A 19,050-nucleotide genomic window follows, 5' to 3' on the forward strand; every position below is an offset into this window, starting at 1 on the left:
TCCACGTCAATTCCAACTCATGTCCATCGTAGTGTCAAAATTCAATTTCGGAATGTTTCAATATTTTAAGACATAAACTCGCCGGCTGTCACAAGTTGGAATGTTTTACTATGACATTTACCATGATTACTTGCATTTCAATCTTTTCGTGTTTTTGAATCAATTGAATTACTGAATTTGAATTGATAAGACAGTCATATTTATTAACAAATTTTCTCTATAGCTATTTTCTATTTATTAGTGGGTATGGACTTTTAAACTTACTGCCTATCGCAAGTTTGAATGTTTTATGATGATAATCGCATGACTATTAGCATTCTAATCTTTCCGTGGTCTTGAATCATTTGAATTATTGAATTTAAATTGATAAGACAGTCATACTTATTAACATATATCCTCTATAACTATTTTTCTATTGGCTAAAGGTATGGTTTTTATTGTCATCTAAACTTACCGCTGTCACAAGTTGGAATGCTTGATGAGGACAATCGCCATGACTATTAGCAGACCAATCTTTCCGTGGTCATGAATCAACTGAATTACTGAATTTGAATTGATAAAACAGTCATACTTATTAACATATTTTCTCTGTAGTCATTTTCTATTAGCTAATGGGTATGGAGGTATTTTATATTGATCTAAACTTAAAATATGACTCAAGTTTAAATGTTTTATTGTGACAATAGCCATGCTTATTAGCAGTGCAATCTTTCCGTGGTCTTGAATCAAACGAATTACTGAATTTGATTAGATAAGACAGTCATGCTTATTAACATATTTTCTCTATGGCTATTTTTATTTGTTAATGAATATGGTTTTTTTTTCTTGTGGTCTAAACTCCAAACCAAATATAGACTAATGCGGAGAGGGCAAATTATTTCTATTTTCTCAATATTTTTAATTATAAATAATTGAGAAAAATCAATTTGATTTAACTATTTTGTTAAAAATTTGAAAAGGAGTACATTTAATTGAATTTTATTTATCATATATCCATTACCAGGAAATGGCCTAGAGTACGAGGATGGGAAGACGCTGCACTAAAGTTCATAGTAAGATTTTGTCTTCTTTGACCCTTCAAGAATTGTATTTCTGACTCTAAAAACTTTAACGCCGATGACAGTATTCACCTCTTTCTGAAAAATCTTCGGAAAATAAAATAATTTAAGAATGGAAAAAATGGATGAACAAAATTTGATAAATGAGTACATACCAAGTTTATATATAGATCTGTATCAATAATTTGATTAAATTCATCAATTAATAAATTTTCTAAAAATATATTCGATGTTTTTCACTATACTGCAAAGTTATGAAAAAAAAGCCTTATTGTGATTAACAACCATCATTATGTCATTTTTTTAGGATACTATTGATTTAAGTATTATTGTTTATATTATATATATATTGTTTTGTTCAATATATTATATTGTTCAACTAAGTTGTTCATATATATTGTTTTTTTCAACTATGCTCCCTCAAAATCGGAATTGTCACTGTTTCTTGACATTTAATGGGTAACAGTCATAAATATTTTAGAGCAACTAAACTGATAGCTGCATTTATTTTAAATAATTATTACGTTGAAATTATTACATTTCATAATAATATATTTACAAAAATTTAGTAAAAGGATGCCAGTGTTTATTTTTTAACCAAAAAAATCAATTATAGTATTATTTTTTTAATTAAAATCCTATCCCAGTTTTTCTCAACTTCGAAAGACATGGTAAAACGAAATTTTGACAGTGACCCAATCTCATCAACTACCCCGATTTCGCCAGTTTAATTCGCCATTTGATTTCACCATTTTAAAAACGTATATAGCTTATCAGAATTCTTGATATTTAATGTGTAAGTATGATTTAAAATAAAACATTCTTTTGTTGTGATACGATTGTTGACATGACTAATTAAAACTATTAATAAGGAAAGTGAACTGATCGCCGAAGGCGGCTAATTTGTGTTTTAACTGAAAACTTCGAAAACCTCATATATTACTAAAACATATAAGCAAATTACAACCTTTATACTGGTTTTATGTCCTCTCTCCATTCCCATTTTAAATTACTGCGCTTCAGAATAGTATAAAGAACCTAACTAATTCCACAATAACAAAACAAAACATAAAAAAAACACTTTCTCGCTGTTCTACACTAGTTCTATTTCAGAATTAATTTTAAAAAGATTCTATGCCTTTCAGTGCATTCTATTTAAAGTCCATAAATCAAAAGTTTTCCGTTAAAAAAATAATTTCATATTAAGTATAATATGAAATTATTAATTCATAATTTCAACCATAAAGCTATACTTATATGCAATTTAACTCTTTAGAAAATGATAAATGAACAAATGCATGATATGGCTTTTATTTTGAGGCTTTTCTACCCTCTTAAATCAAACCGAATAACACATTTTCTTTCTTGACAGCCCGGAGCTCTGGAACAAGCCATGATGGACGCTTTGGTAATGGACAGTGTAGATTTTGTCAAACTGATGCTAGAAAATGGCGTCAGCATGCATAAATTTCTCTCCATACCAAGGCTTGAAGACCTCTACAACAGCGTAAGTATACGACAACGCCCTGTGTTATAAATAACTATAAACATGACACACTTTGTCGTTTCAAAAGACTGAGTAAAAGTTTATTTTCTTCTATAAACTTCTTGATTCAAAAGCCGTCGCGGATGAAATTCTTAAGAACAGATAATATCATAGCATAATAGCTAAATTTCTCCCTTTCTTCTAAATTTAATTGCAAACATCTCTTGAGACGGTATTATGTAGAGGCTCTTGAATACTGTTTAAGAATTTGTCATTTAGGCACTTAGTGCGTAATTAAGTAATTATTCAACTGCGCATTATTAACCTCATGTGTCTGAATGGAATCAACTTTTCTTGTTTAAAGAGGGAATTTAGGCCTACCCAGACTGGAAATAAGACTTCAGTAGACAGCTATAAATATTAATTCTTAAGAGAAATGAAATTTTAATTTGGAATCCGGTATTGTAATTGGAATGTGACAGCATTCATTAGAGCTAGTCTAACTGAACTTTTAATATCTGTTAATCTTTTTTAAATGTGTGTGTGTGTGTGTGTGTGTGTGTGTGTGTGTGTGTGTGTGTGTGTGTGTGTGTGTGTGTGTGTGTGTGCGTGCGTGCGTGCGTGCGTGCGCGCGTGCGTGTGCGTGCGTGTGTGTGTGTGATATGATACCCTTACAGTAATTACAATCCAGTAACTGTATTTCGCATGTACTGCTCACATATGATGTTATAAAGTTATTTTTTATATCTGTTAATCTGAAGTTTTTGAAATGTAAATGAAGTTTTATTTTAAATAGTGTTTTTAACGCTTTGGTGAGTTTTAAATATATATAATATGCAAATATATATATGATATATAATACCTTTGCAGTAATTACAGCACAGAAACTGTATTCCGTATGCATTTCTTACATATGATGTTATAAAAAGTATTTGTTTCAATTTTTAGATTGTGCAGATTAAGTATTTTAGATATTTATTCCCGATTTCTACAAAGAAGTCTCAAGCTATAATTGAAAAAAAATATTAATATTCAGAGTAATAAACATTATACAAATTTGATTATAATTCATTTTTGTAACAAATTAGATACTTTATCTCATTAATAAATAACATAGATATAAAATGCATTAATTATTTGCAATGTTTTTTTCTTTGTCTTATGATAATATATTGAAAAAAACTGAGCAAGGAATATACTTTGAGCAATAAAAGGGAAGTAATTGCCTGCAGTTGTACGCATCTATCTCAAAAATAAACATTTTGAGTGATAACCGGTTTTTTTTTTTTTTTTTTTTTCAAAACATGACTAAAAAGTGCTATCGCTGCAGTTTTAAGAAAGTGATAATAGCAGTAATCTAGGAAAAAGTAAGACATCGTAAATTATTTTTATGTTGCTAATATTGAACGAAATTGTTCAATAACGGCAAAGCTTACAATGTTGAGAAGACAAGAATATTGTATAACATCTGGTTTTATTTCGGCACAATTAGTCTTTTATGCAGCGGATTGGATTTAATTCATTCCTCCGTAGAAAAGTAGGTATAATTTACAATATTTTACTATAAATACATAAAATTATAATATGATCTTAATTTTTCAATAACGTCCAGTTCAGTAACGTCTTGTCTAATTAATGTCCCAAATAACTGGAGCAAGAATTTGCTTCTTAAATATTATACCTATGTATACACTTCCAGTTACAAAGTTTCATTAAATAAGGTGGACAATTGTATGAAAACGCTTTGGCTTCTGTAAAGGGGTAAATAAAAAAATTAACAATTTTTTTTTTATTTCTATACTGTAATAAATGAATATTCCATTTTATTTATTACAGTTTTACTCATGTTTAACTTTTACACAGAATGAAAATTGTAAAAATAAAATAATGACAATTATAAATTTGGTTCACAAAACAGTTAATTATTCAGAATTATTGTGCGATCAAATGCCGGTGACCTGGCATAGGGATAGCGCGTCTTCCGCGTGATCTGGGCATCCCAGGTTCGAGTCCCGGTTCGGGTATGGTTGTTCATCCTCTGTGTTCTATCTGTGTGAATGTACCCCCTCCCCCGTGTAAAAAGGGGTTGTGCAAGCGAATGTGACGCATGACGTAGCTAAGTTGTACTCTTGGCCCTAGTTGGTGCTACTGAAAAAATAAGAGACGCTCACTCGGCTTAAATCGCTGACAGATAACTAACTGTCAGCGGGCTTAATAAAAGGCCATAAGTCACGACAATGATAAAGTATCTACTATATTTTTTGTATCTACCAATGAATCATAGATTCCACAAGTCTTTCTAAAAGGTCTTTTGATATTTTTCCACAAAATTTCGATCACATATTTATTGCCATAACACCTGCCTAAATATCACTTTTCCCATATGTATAAATATCAAGAATCAATACACACAAATTTATGTGATTGAAAATTCGTGGACCCACAAATTTATCTTAGGATTCAATTCGGGGCTTTTTGATGACCAGTCCGAATATTCTACTTCATTTGCTTGCAGCCAAGACTTTGTAGATGATGATACATGGATAGAGTCATTATCTTGTGGGAAAATATAATGTCCGTTTACAATGAGAGGAGTTTCTGGCAATAATTTGTCAACAATCATGTCTAGATATCCTTCAGAGTCAGATTTTGGTTTCAAAAAGAGGAGTTGTTCCATGATGGTTGTTCCTCACCAAATCATAACACAGCCACCGCCTACTTGGTATTTAGAAAACGTTCTTCTTTCACGACGTAAATCATGCGAATAATATCAGGAGTCATCGGATCAATTCAAATTAAATTACTTTTCATCTGAGAAATTACCGTCATTCCATTTATTTCCAAGGACAATAGGATGTTTTGCCCATTCTACACGATTTATCATTCATAGGTTTGTTAATGAGGGCTGTTTTCTTATTTTGGTATATTTTACCTGCGAAGATTTTAAAATTACATTGATCACAGTTCTATTCGAACAAGATGGTTTCAATTGCATTTTAATTTGAGATAGGTGTTTATTAGGTGTGATTGAGATACTAAATATAACACACGGTATTTTACCAGATCGTTTATATATAGCATAGAGGTCAAGATTTTTCAAGAAGTTATTCATAACACTTTTTGAAAGTCTTAATCGTTTTTCTCTGGAAAATAAACCACTTATTTGAAACAAAGAACCTTACATCGCTCTTCTTTACACTACTTTCGTCTTCTTCCCATGACTGAGAAAATATTTTAACCCTTATCGTGGCAAGATTGCTTTTTTGAACAAAAGCAAAAAAAAAAAAAAAATGTATATAGGTATGTATATATAAAAATGTGTAAGAACAAACATTTAGGCATGTGTATTTTATAATAAACATATGTATGTATATATATATAATGTATATATATATAATGTATATTTCATAGTGGTAGTATATTTTTATAAAGTTGTATGTATGGTATACTATACAAAATGAACATAAGGGTTAATTTCATCAAAACTACTATTAGACGAAAGCTAAAACGGCCTTCATAAATAAATATTTGTTGTAAAAATAAAAGAAAAAATAACGAAATATAACAACAAAGAATACAGAATATTTTTATCAAAATAATAATATAAATTTTATTTTCAACTCATATGGTTAAAAATAAACAACATCGTTTGCCTTAGTAAAATCAACATGCATTGTTTGAAAATTTTTAATAAAATCTTTTGCTTTCGTAATTGAATTCTAATAAACTTAAGTTATTTGGAAAAGCTGTTTGTGTTTTGAGAGTAAAAATTAATTCATAATAAAGTAAAAAAATTATTTGGCCCTCTTTCTGCTTCCAACTTTCACTTTGTTAAATATTTAAAAAAAAGGGTTAAAATATAAAAAATTACTAAACTTTTATTTAAAAAATAACTTTCTTCTGCTAAATATTTAATTCCCTAAAAGATATAATATTATAAAATTTAATAAATATATAAAAATTGCTGCTAGCTCCATCTTTTTTTCGCTACAGTAGCTGTGTGAAATAAGAATATATAAATTCGATATTCAAAATCACCTTCAGCTCTTGTTTTTCAGCATTTATATGTTACCCACCACATATAAAATGCTGATATTCTATTTGATTTCTAGGCTTTTATGTCAGAATATAAAATATAGGAATAATTTAAATATGTTAAATACTTTCTCTTGGCATTTGCGATAATTTCTAAGCATCCTAATGAAGGGCAAATGGTATTAGGCAAAGTATGGAAAGAAGGCAATGATAATGCTTTTATTTAAAAAAAAACTTTTTTTTTTCTAAATGGGAGAAAAATTTAGATTCAGATATTTTCTGCACCTGAAGGGTGCTTCAAACGTCACGTTCCCTGCTGCGCGATATTTGAAACAGAATGGCGATGTATTTCTTACTTTGCCGGTTTGTCGTTTGGAACTGTAAAACCTATAAAATGTCTGAAATATTAATATTTTCATATTTCCACTCAAAATATCTCTGCACTCTGAAGAATGCAGTATATCAAAGTTTACTGGTAGCATGTATGTTTTTATTTAGCGAAGGTTTTTTTCCCTTTTCTTTTTGATACAGGTGCGAGATTATTTATACATTTTAATTTTTTAAAAATAAGTAAAACTTTGGGAAAGTTTCGTTTACGTCCAGGGTGATTATGTAGAAAAATAATGCTTGTTTCTGTTTTCTATCGCTAGAATAAATGCGCCCTTTTCTTAAATATCCTTTTACTTTTTGACTCTCCCTCGTATTTGCAAGTGTTCTCACTACAACCGTTAATTTTTTTCTGATGTAATGAATGATATAAGGTTTCATAAGAATAATCAATTACTTCAGTGAATTTTTCTTATTATATTTTCCAAGAATCGATAAATATTACAGACTCCTTTGTCAAATACTTATAATCATATGCTGGACCACTGATTACAATAAATAATTTTAATAAAACAGGACTTTTTATTCTGCATTTCTCCTTCTTTATTGTTATAAAAAGAAGAAGAAATGCAGAATAAAAGAACAATATTATTCCAGGATGTTCAATAAACACAAGAAGATTAACTTTAACTTAGTCTGTGGCATTAATCTGTACTCTGTATAATGAAGCTCTGTATTTAAAACGAAAGGGGTTAAAGTTTATAGGCCTCTTTCACAAATACGCCTCAAGTAGCACACTTGTATTGTACAGTATTACGTGATACTAAACAATATTCGCAATATTGTACATTATTTATGAATATTGAATGATATAATGTACTATTGCACAATATTGTGCAGCAGAATATGCTATCTAGTACAACAATATTGATTTGATCAGCATTCTATGCGCTGTCAGTTTGAGATATTATTAAATTTACATAATATTTCGGTTTATAAAAAGGAAGATTTTTTTAATTGCAGTACGTGTTATATAAATATTTTTTTTCTTTCAGCGTACTGGCCCAAATAATACGCTGCAGTATTTAGTAAGAGATGTTCGAAAGGTATGTATCAAGATTGTTAATCATTCGATTAATTAAATTAATAACATATTGTATAATACTATGTTCGAAATAGTTTAACATTAACCCTAAACCAGTTCTTATTTTTCAATTTCAATTGCGAAATCGATTTAAATAAAAATAAGAAACATAAAAAATTAAACTTTAAATAATTAACTTTGAAGTTAGATTTTTATACTGCTATTTTTAAACATTCTTTCTTATTGTTGTTACACTTTTAAGATACTTTAGAATAAAATTTACTTAATTTAAATTTTACTATTAAAAGCGTCAAATTATATTGATAATAAAAAAATAAATTACTTAAATTATTAAATACTCAGAAATTTAAAATTAAAATGTGTAGAATTAAGGTGATATATTTATTCACCTCTATATCTTATAGGATCCATTCAACCGCTATAAAATTATTAATATAAAAAATTATTTTTATTGTATTGTTTTTTTCTTGCGGCTATCTTATAAATGTGGGGGGGTTTATCTTGCAAATTATTCTTAAGAAATTGAAAAACTGACTTGAGGTTTTCGTTTTCGTTTACCTTCTATACTATCATTTATAGCCTTTGTCAAAAATAACTGTGAATCAATCTAAGAGAGATTTCATATAAAAACGTCAATATAAATTACTTTTCATATATGTTTACGATTATCTTATAAGATTATAGGTTTCATCTTAAATATTATATTTTTAAAAACTGGGAAGTGTTTTTTAGACTTTCTTCTATACCTCACCATTATCACTTAGGAACAAAAATGATTGTGTCTATATCGGCAAAAGGACATGATACAAAATCTAGCACATATCTATAGTTTGGTGCAAAAACTACTTACCAAATCCATCTTTTTTTTTTTTTTGAGTTATCGTATTCATAGGCAAACAAATATAATTGTTTAATTGATTTTTTTAGACTGGGTATTTAAAACTGAAAAGATTCATCTGTAATTCTGTTGAGACTCATTTTTTTTTTCATCTTTACAGAACTTTTTCTTTTCATATATCTTATTTTAAAAGAAAAAAGTAGATATTTAGCATTTTTATAACAGATGCGTTAATCGTAATGATAAAACTATTTGCTAGGTGATCGCATTATAGACAAATAAATACATAGACATAAGCAGACAAATCTTCTTAAAGAGTGAGATCTCACTCATTTAATAGTATATTCCTATAATTCATACACAAACAAATCAAACTACTTTAAAAAAAGCAAATTAGGTAAAAAAAATTGTAAATTTTATTCAAACTTTGCTTTTGGAATCTCTATGGCCGCGGTGGCCTGGTGGTAAAGTCTCGGCTTCGGAACCGGAGGGTTTCAGGTTCGAGACCCGATTCCACCGAAGAACCGTCGTGTAAGGGGGTCTGCTGCACGTTAAATCCAAACTGACCAAATGTCCTCCCACTGGTGTGGTGTGGAGAGGAGGGTGCCAGCTCAGGTGTCGTCCTCGTCATCTGACCGAGGTTCAAAATGACGAGGTCGGTCCCAAAATAGCCCTAGTGTTGCTTCAAACGAGACTTTAACATAACTGAACTAAACTAAACCAAACTAAACTTTGGAATCTCTACTTATGTTATTTATTATAACTATGAAATGAGTTTAACATATCCAGTGCCATTTTGATCCATGTTCAATTTCTTTCTTCCACAGAACATCCCCAGGCTTTATCGATACACCCTGTACGACATCGGGCTCATTATCGAGAAGCTGATGGGAGGAGCTTACAGGTCCTCATACTGCAGGAGAAAATTCAGACACCTGTACAATAACGTGATGAGGAAAATCATTGCTGTCAGTGCCGTAAGTTCAAAAGTTTTTATCAGTTGCAGGCTGAAAGTGGATTAATCTCTTTTGAAAATATCATGTTGCTATATATATTAAAAGTGTAGTTAGAAAATTACAAAATTCATTCTTTATATTTTGTTTAGTTTAAATAATTTAAGCAATTATAATTTAGTTTAAGCAATTTTGATATTATCATTTTCGGTATACACCTCACCTTGAATTCTATATCATATAGATATAGAATATTTTTCATTGTTTAAAGTTATGCTATAAATTTGCAACATCGCCTCATTTGCTTTAGCTATAGTTCAATAACGATGACAAATCTAATACTTTCTAGAACTTTCTTGACCAAAGAGAATAAAAAAGAAACACAGGCTCAATCACTGAATTGTACACTGAAGCATTTTCTGAATGAAGAAGCCATGATTTGTTTTTCTAAATGGTACATCATTTTCTCCGTACCCATTCATATATACAGAGTGTTCACTTTCCTTCTATCTTCATTAATTTGAAAACGGCGACAACTATGGCAAAACACTTGCTATCAACGTATAATAAAGTGGCTTTGTTCTACACTGTGAAATTGGTTACCTGGCGACAAACACTGGCGTTATTGTTTTTATCTCAAATACTGTACAAGATACGGAAAGAAATTCAATTACCAAATTGTAGAACGTCTTTGAATTCATACAAAGAAAACGCCTTTGAAATCAATAATTCTAGGAGAATAACCTGTAAAAGGAGCGTTTGTTTGGCACGATTTTCAAAATTGTGACATTATAAAACGTAAAAAACAACAAAAGAAACCAACTAGTTATCACAAGGTACCTATACTTTGAATGTTCAAACTGCTCTCTATCGTCTGCAATGGAATTTAAGTTTCACGTCTTAAACTTTTTACCATATTCAATTGGAACGCCTTCAAAAATAAAAATTATACATCATAGCCGGCCCGCGTTGTTGTTAGAAACCTGCAATTTAAGTTATTCCGGCAGGAAAAAGTATTTCTGTTCGAAAAACAACATTTTATCTATGTCTTGTAAAATCACAATTACGAAAATTATGAAAAGCAATGAACAGTTTAAGCTTTCCATTCTTAGTATTTATGTGCACTAAGTATTTTCTAATACTGAATCGGTAATTTCTGCAGCTTTGACAACTGAAAATTGTCCCTTATTTTATACTTTTTCTAATGCAAGAACGTTCATTTCGTTATTTTCTGCCAGGTACCAGGTACAATGTAGCGCATAGTCACTTTACTGTATATAGACATAAAGTTTAAAGCAATACTTGTCGCCATTCTCAAGTTAAAGTTGGATTCTGGTTCGTAATATTTAGTGAACCATATTTTTGGATGAAAAATAAATCTTTTGCTACCTAAATCTTTTTATTTGCTATTTCGAGCACCTGCTTGTATCAGGGTATATCTCTTGGCTGACTTTCTCTTTACAAAATTTTTCCATATTGCACTACAGTTTTTGTTATACATGATGTAACAGACCCTGTGTATGTAGTAAGAATACTTGTGTAATATAAGTGGTTAATTGTTTGATCTTCAGGTAACAAATCAATTAGTAAAATTCCCCTGTTAAAAAAATTGTCAAATTTGTTTAGCTAGGAAGAGAAGTCGTCCTGTTTTCAACCTTCATTAACACCTTCATCAACTACGCCACAGTCTGAAATTGGGTACGTTTTAGCTATTCCTTGACCATGGGGAATAAGAAGAAGTAGAAAAATATCAGTCACTGAATTATCTGCCAAGACATTGTCTTTCGGAAAAAGCCATGATTTATTTTTCCAAAACCAAATCATTTTCACCATGGCTTTTGGCGTCTATGTAGTAAAGGCATGTAATACAGTTGGTTGATGTTTTTCCTCCAGGTAACTAATCATTTACCTCAATTTCTCTAATTTGTGAACTTAGTCAGCCAAGCGTTAGAAACAAACTTTTTTCTCTGTACACTTTTTGCAACAGGCGGATAAATTGCTTCGAAGATTTCCCAAGCTTTAACTTCGTCATTTTCCTAATACTTAGTATCTTTTGCGATTCTGTATATTTGAACAAATCACTTTTAACTGAAATTAGAGCTATACAAAGTGATGATATTGGGTAGAATTTGGGTGATAATATTGGTCCCTCAATACATAATAGAGGATGGGACACATAATATAGCCACATTACTAAATATTATTTAGAGTTACTATTAAATAACTATCATTAATAAATACTATTATTAACTATACTATTATTAACTATAACTAAATTCTATTATTACCATTTAAACTTCTGCATGTTATTAAATAATAGTTTATTATTTAATAGCAGCGCATCATATGTAAATAACGTATATAATGTAATACTTCAAAACAGCATAATTTATTAAGTTTCAGTTTTATATTTTACTGTTTGACAATCAGTTTGATAACCATCAATATTGATTGTGAATTTTTGTGATGTGAATTTTTGAAGTGTGATTTTTTTTCTGACAACAAAACTATTAATGCATCTATAAATTATGGATCTATTTGAAATTCTATTTTGTTGTTTGATAAGAATGAAAAAATATGAATTTAATGGAATTAATTTCTTAAAAATTGCTGCGCGAGTACCAGTTAAAATACATTTATGTTACATTCAACGTGTGATTAATCGATTATTGTTAATAATAAATAATAAAAGTGATTAAGCGGCTAATAAAATTAGCTGGTTATATTTAGTACTAACACTCTTGTCATTAATAAAGACCACTGACACTATTAATAATAATTAATTAATTAGCTTAATTATAACATATATACTTCGAAATTTATATCCGAAGAAAACAATTTTTTTCCCCAAATTCTAACATTTTCAAAAACAAGTGTGTAAAGGGTTTGATTATAAGAGGAAATTATTTTGGATGCCAAAACTTTTTTAAGTATTTCAGAATTAGTTGGCAAAAATTGTGTGAAAATGAAATTATGTTTTATCAAAAAGATTTTGAAAGATTTTAAAAGATGGCGTAAATTCATCATTGTAAATTAATGTTTTCAAAATATACAGCTCAAAAACTTTATTTAAATTTTAATTAACTTATATTTTAATTAATTTTTGGATTTAAAATAATTAAAATGATTCGTATAAGACATGCAAACATTCATTTATTTATAGAGATATATATATAAATATAAATATGCATACATATAAATGAATGTCTTAACTTATTAATTTTTATTCCTTACAAGTAAAAATATAATCCTGCTGCATTATAAAGTCCTAATAAAATGCATCGATTGAAATCGGGCTTTTTACTAACTATCGATGCCATAAGCAAAATAAAGAGTTAAAAAAAGGTGAGATAGTCATAAAATCCTCATTAGCTTTATCTCATCAGATGAAGAATCAAATACTCATTCAGAAAAGGCATTAATTCCAGGTTAATTATCTTATTTGGATCAGTTATTAGAGGCTTTTTTTTTCTTCCTTTTTTTACAACAAAAACAATGATATTCAAAAAAAAAAACAAAGCATAATGAAATGTAGAAGAAAATTCTTTTCTTAGATTAGAATCGCCGAATATTAATGTGGATTATTTTTTTTTCTGAAATACATGGTAATTAGATTGTTAATTTCTTGTTCTGGAGCGAATAAAAAGATGTTATAAATATAAACAGAAGAAATTTTTAAAGAAATTTGGCACAATATTTGTAATATTGTAAGCAATGAAAAGTTCATTATCAACTTTGGAAACTAAATGATGGTCATTTAGTTTCTTTTTAACAAATATTTATTTTTATTTAAAATGGTTTTTATTGCTTTCATTTAAGAAATTTTATTTTTTCATTGTCATTATATTTATTTTATGCCCTAAAAAATTCTTATATCAACGAATTTTTTTTTATCTTATGTTTAATAAATTTTGAAAATGAAGATAATTAAATCCTTAGAAACAACATAAACTGAATTATTGCATGCATATTTCAATATATTTTGTATATTTTTTCTGTTTTCTATTTTTTCGGTATATTTTCTTTCTGCATATTTTTTTCAGTCGTAATTTCTATTATATATTCATTTAAATGGCTTATTACATAAAACAATTATTTAAAAAAAAAAAAAACTAAATTTTTCTGAAGTTCTTCATTTTACATAAACGATATTTCTATTAAAATAATAAACTGAAATAATATTTTAACAATGAAATAGTTATGGCGCTTTCAGGAAGTCAATAATAGTAGTTGAATAGAATCTTTTAATTTCCAAAGATATTTTGTCGAAATCCTATTCTTGTATTCTAGAAATTTTACGAGATGATGAAATATAGAAATCGAAAGTATAATTCTCTAAAATAATATCCTAAACATTTTCTGAGATAAATAAATATATCACTGAAAAGTATAATTCTTTAAAAACTATTCTAAAAATTTTCTGAGATAAAGAAATATATCAATCAAAAATGCAATTCTCTAAAAAAATATTCTAAAAATTCTAAGCTAAAATATTATATGTATATTCCATTATGGAAATAATTTTCAATGTAATAAAAAATCCTTTCTTATCATCATTGAATTTTCAGATAATATTAGAAAAATAATTCACATGATATAATCCGAGCATGTTTTGTTTAGTTTTTCCCAAATCACTTACAGTTTTAATTATTTTATTATTATAAAATTATAAATTAATTCAAATTTTATTTGTGCAATACTTTGCAACAAATGACATAGTGCTAGTAGTACTAATAGCCTGTTTTCAAAATATATCTTAGATTTAAATTCAAAGTTGCTTAAGGGAGAACATAATATTCCGGTTTCTCTTCTCTATAAAGTTGTCAGATTCCATATATGCTGAGTCAAGCACATTTTGTAGTATCTTGTTTTGAATCCCTGGTCCTTCTATTGTCAATTAAACTTTAGTGTCCTAATGCAAACGTGCTAGTGATAGTGCATGTTATAAAGTATTAGAGAAAAAGTCAGCAAGTATCGTAAACCACGACTTCTTCGTTTCTAAATAATTCGATAGACAGATTAGAAGTAACTAACGAGAGAAATTAGTTTTTAAAAGTTTGGGATTCGAATTTAATGGGAAAAATTAAACAGAAAAATTTATTCCAAGATATTGCAGCATGGCAGTATTTTAGATTTAATTAATTCGACATTATATTATTAGAAAAAAAATATTCCTTGTGATAGTAGAGGTGACGTGCATACAAAAATTGTATTTGGTACCGTTTGTAATATATAATTTTATCTCCCATGGTTGGGGATTTTTGTGGTTATATTGTTGGGTTATCGTATATTTGTATGCGGTATTCATTCTATGTTATGCCTAATATCTAGAGTACCCCTTTCTTATTCTTCACTAACATACTTATTAGCAAATTTTTAATTGATTTGAAATACAGGATGGCAAAATTCCCCAGAGAATTTAAAAATTAAAAATTCCAGAACGATAAGACAGAAAGGTACTGCTTACAGAAAAAGGTTGGAAACACAGTGGATTTTTAGGTACTAAACCGGGATAATATAAGAACCTATTTTATAGTTTACGAGAAAGATCAGATATTATTTCAATTGCTAGAAATTTGTATTAAATAAATTAAGAAAGTTGAATTTAGTGCTTTTAAAAGAATTGCCTTGTCTGTACAAATGGCATCTTCATTCATTGGAAAATTATTTATTTTTGAACTTGTCCCAGTGATCAAAATAACCTGTACTAGCAAAATAGTGTTAGCCACCTTTGGTGACTGTTTCGTTGAAATATTGAATAATAAAATATTTTCTGAACAGTTTATTATTGGTTATTTTCACAAAATCTTTTTAAAAATGCTTAAATTTGTGATAGGCGTTGAAGATGCGTTACTTGCGTATGTTCTTTTTATTTTGTTATGAAACTTTTTAATGGAACGGAGTAATATTGTATCACAATGCCATCAAAAGCTTCTATTTTGATAATCCCTTTCAAATTGCACATTGTCTTTTGCATTTATGTAACTTCAATTTCTTCCTTATTTAAACTGTGGGGATAATAAACAGAATTTCTCTTTCTTTAGGGATTTTCTTACAACAATGGAAGAAGATTCCGTGATTAAATATTTCATGAATTAAAAATGTTTGAAATTTCATTAGAACGATTACAAATTACACAAAAATAAAATATTTTTTTATGGAAATTGACAACATTCTGAAATTATTTGTGTAAAAATTAAATTAGTATTATTAAAAAGCCATTTTTTTCTATTTTAAAATTGTATAAAAATTAGTTTTGTAGACAAATAGTTTTTAGAGTTGTCGTAGAAAAATGGCAAAATATTGGCTAATTTTAGTTAGTAAAAATTTTAATAAATATTTCAAAAAGAAATTGTATATTTTTGACAGATTTGATAGTTGTAGCTCAAATGCTCTGTTCCATATTGTCCTAGTGCATACATATACATTATCCTTTATTTGTAGTACAGATAAAAATTCAACCCATTTTAAATCATTAACCACATTCTGTTATCTTCAATATTTCACGATTTCTAAATCTACAAATAAAAACAAACAAGAAAATAAAGCTGTTAAAGTAAACAATTTCAACAACAACAATCTTCTTAAACCCCCCCCCTCCAAAAAAAAATATTCCAGAAACGCGATTCTCTAAGCAATTTTCCTTACTTAAGTCCTCTTAAATTTTTTTTATCTCATCTTTGGACATGTTATTTTTCTGCTCACGAAAGAAAAAAAAAGGCCTAAACAACTACTGCCTACAGAAAAGCACAGCAACGAAATTATTTCAAAAAGCGCAAAATTGATCTTCTTTCGCTTGCGTGTGGCACGAAATTTAATGTAATAACTGAAATGTAGTTGGATGCTAAAGTGCTGCGAACTCACAAAATACTACCTGTCTCTGAATAGCATTGCGTGAGCAATTGTGGTTTTTTTTTCTTTGCAGACTCCAACGCTGAGCCAGACTATCAACACAAATACAATAAACTCCCCTTGCGAGACGGCCTGTCTACGAGATTTACGGTTCAACTACCCCTTCAACGAACTCTTGTTGTGGGCAGTTTTGACCAATCGCCAGAAGATGGCACTTTTCATGTGGCAGAATGGAGAAGAGGCCATCGTTAAGGTAACCAAATTAACACAATCATACTTGAATGCGAATATTATTTTCGTTATTTAACCTTCGGGGGTGGTCTCCGAGAAACTTTCTTGTAAACTCTGCAATTAAGACTTTAACCCTGTCCGCAAAAATTGGGTAAAGCCGCAAATACTTTGCAAGGCATTGGCGAATACTAGTTACAAATGTAAATCTTTGGTGTGAATTTGACATTTTTATAGAATTTATCGTGTGAATATATATTTTGAGCGACTTTTTTCCGACCGAATGACACCAAAATTTTATACGGAATAGTTGTAATAGCAAGATAACATAATATTTAGTTTATTGTAATCACAAGATAGCATATTATTCAGTTTATTGTAATCACAAGATAGCATAATGTTCAGTTTATTGTAATCACAAGATAACATATTATTCAATTAATTTTAATCACAAGATATTCAGTTATAATCACAAGATATTCAGTTGTAATCACAAGATAGCAGAATATTTAGTTTATTGTAATCACAAGGTAACATAATATTCAATTAATTGTACACACAAGATATTCAATTTCAATCACAAGATAGCGTAATATTTAGTTTATTGTAATCACAAGATAACATATTATTCAGTTTATTGTAATCATAAGATAGCATAATGTTCAGTTTATTGTAATCACAAGATATTCAGTTATAATCGCAAGATATTCAATTGTAATCACAAGATAGCAGAATATTTAGTTTATTGTAATCACAAAATAGCATAGTAATCAATTAGTTGTAATCACAAGGTAACATAATATTCAATTAATTGTACACACAAGATATTCAATTTTAATCACAAAGCATAAAATTTAGTTTATTGTAATGCGAAGATAACATAGTATTCAATTAGTTTTAATCACAAGGTAACATAATATTCAATTAATTGTACACACAAGATATTCAGTTTTAATCACAAGATAGCGTAATATTTAGTTTATTGCAATCACAAAATAGCATAATATTCAGTTTATTGTAATCACAAGATATTCAGTTGTAACCACAAGATAACATAATATTAAGTTTATTGTAATCACAAGATATTAAGTTGTAATCACAAGATAACATAATATTAAATTTATTGTAATCCCAAGATTACATAGTATTATATTAGTTGTAATCACTAGACAATATAATATTCAATTAATTGTAATCACTAGACAACATAATATTCAGTTAATTGTACACACAAGATATTCAGTTTTAATCACAAGAAAACATATCAAATTTCATTCATTTAAGGCATTCCATGTATGAGTCGTTGAATTTACGTGCTTGCGAAAATTCAAACCGGCAAACAATCAGTTCTTTCACAGATTTGGTACAAAATTTGTTTAGAATTAATATTTTAGATGCGAAATTTATGTACCTATTCTTATTTACATAACACTTTGTGTTTTGAGTTATCGAGTTTACTTGCAATCGAACAGCCAGACAGACTGATTTCTTGTGAGTGGATTTCATTCAAAATTTGACAGAAATCTACATCTTTAATAACAACTACAAATTTCATACGTCTAACAACTACAAAAACTACAAATTTCATATGTCTAACAACTACAAAAGCTACAAATTTCATACGTCTAACAACTACAAAAACTGCAAATTTCATGTCTAACAACTACAAAAACTGCAAATTCATACGTCTAACTTAAAACGTTTTTGAGCTATTGTGTTCACAGATAGACATAATGCCGAAATGTGTTTTTTGAAATAAGGAAGATCCAAACATGGAAATTCTTCAAAATTTTGAATTCGAATTTTCTGACGATACAATACTTTCTCTATATTTCGTATATGATGAAGTAATAATACGGTAGGGACATATGAAAAGACATAGTTTCTGTATCAATATCTTCTTTTAAAATTAAGAAAATTTAATTGTCTGAGCAGTATTGAATGAAAATAAATTGCAATTCAACAGTTCAACTCTCTATTTAATTGGATTGCTGATTTTCCATTTATTCCCTTCCGATAGAATTTATTAACAAATATATTAGCTTAAATTAGAAAATTTAAAATTCAAAGGATATTTTTTTATTTTATAATATTATTAATTCAACCTAAATTCATCTACTTAAATATGCCTCTGATTAAAATGTTAAGAGTATCTTTAAAGATCCGCG

The 19,050-nt window shown here is 28.5% G+C and overlaps 1 protein-coding gene across 1 annotated transcript in view; it reads left to right on the plus strand.

The window, feature by feature from the left end:
- LOC129987645 (transient receptor potential cation channel trpm-like) overlaps positions 1-19,050 on the plus strand; it is a 247,814-nt gene that overhangs the window by 186,833 nt on the left and 41,931 nt on the right. The window contains exons 8-11 of the mRNA XM_056095604.1: positions 2,431-2,565; positions 7,962-8,012; positions 9,677-9,817; positions 16,728-16,907. Of these exons, the coding sequence (XP_055951579.1) occupies positions 2,431-2,565; positions 7,962-8,012; positions 9,677-9,817; positions 16,728-16,907 (507 nt within the window). The remainder of the gene's footprint in view (positions 1-2,430; positions 2,566-7,961; positions 8,013-9,676; positions 9,818-16,727; positions 16,908-19,050) is intronic.

The sequence above is a fragment of the Argiope bruennichi genome, chromosome 10 (genome assembly GCF_947563725.1).
Source record: "Argiope bruennichi chromosome 10, qqArgBrue1.1, whole genome shotgun sequence".
Classification (NCBI taxonomy): Eukaryota; Metazoa; Arthropoda; class Arachnida; order Araneae; family Araneidae; genus Argiope; species Argiope bruennichi.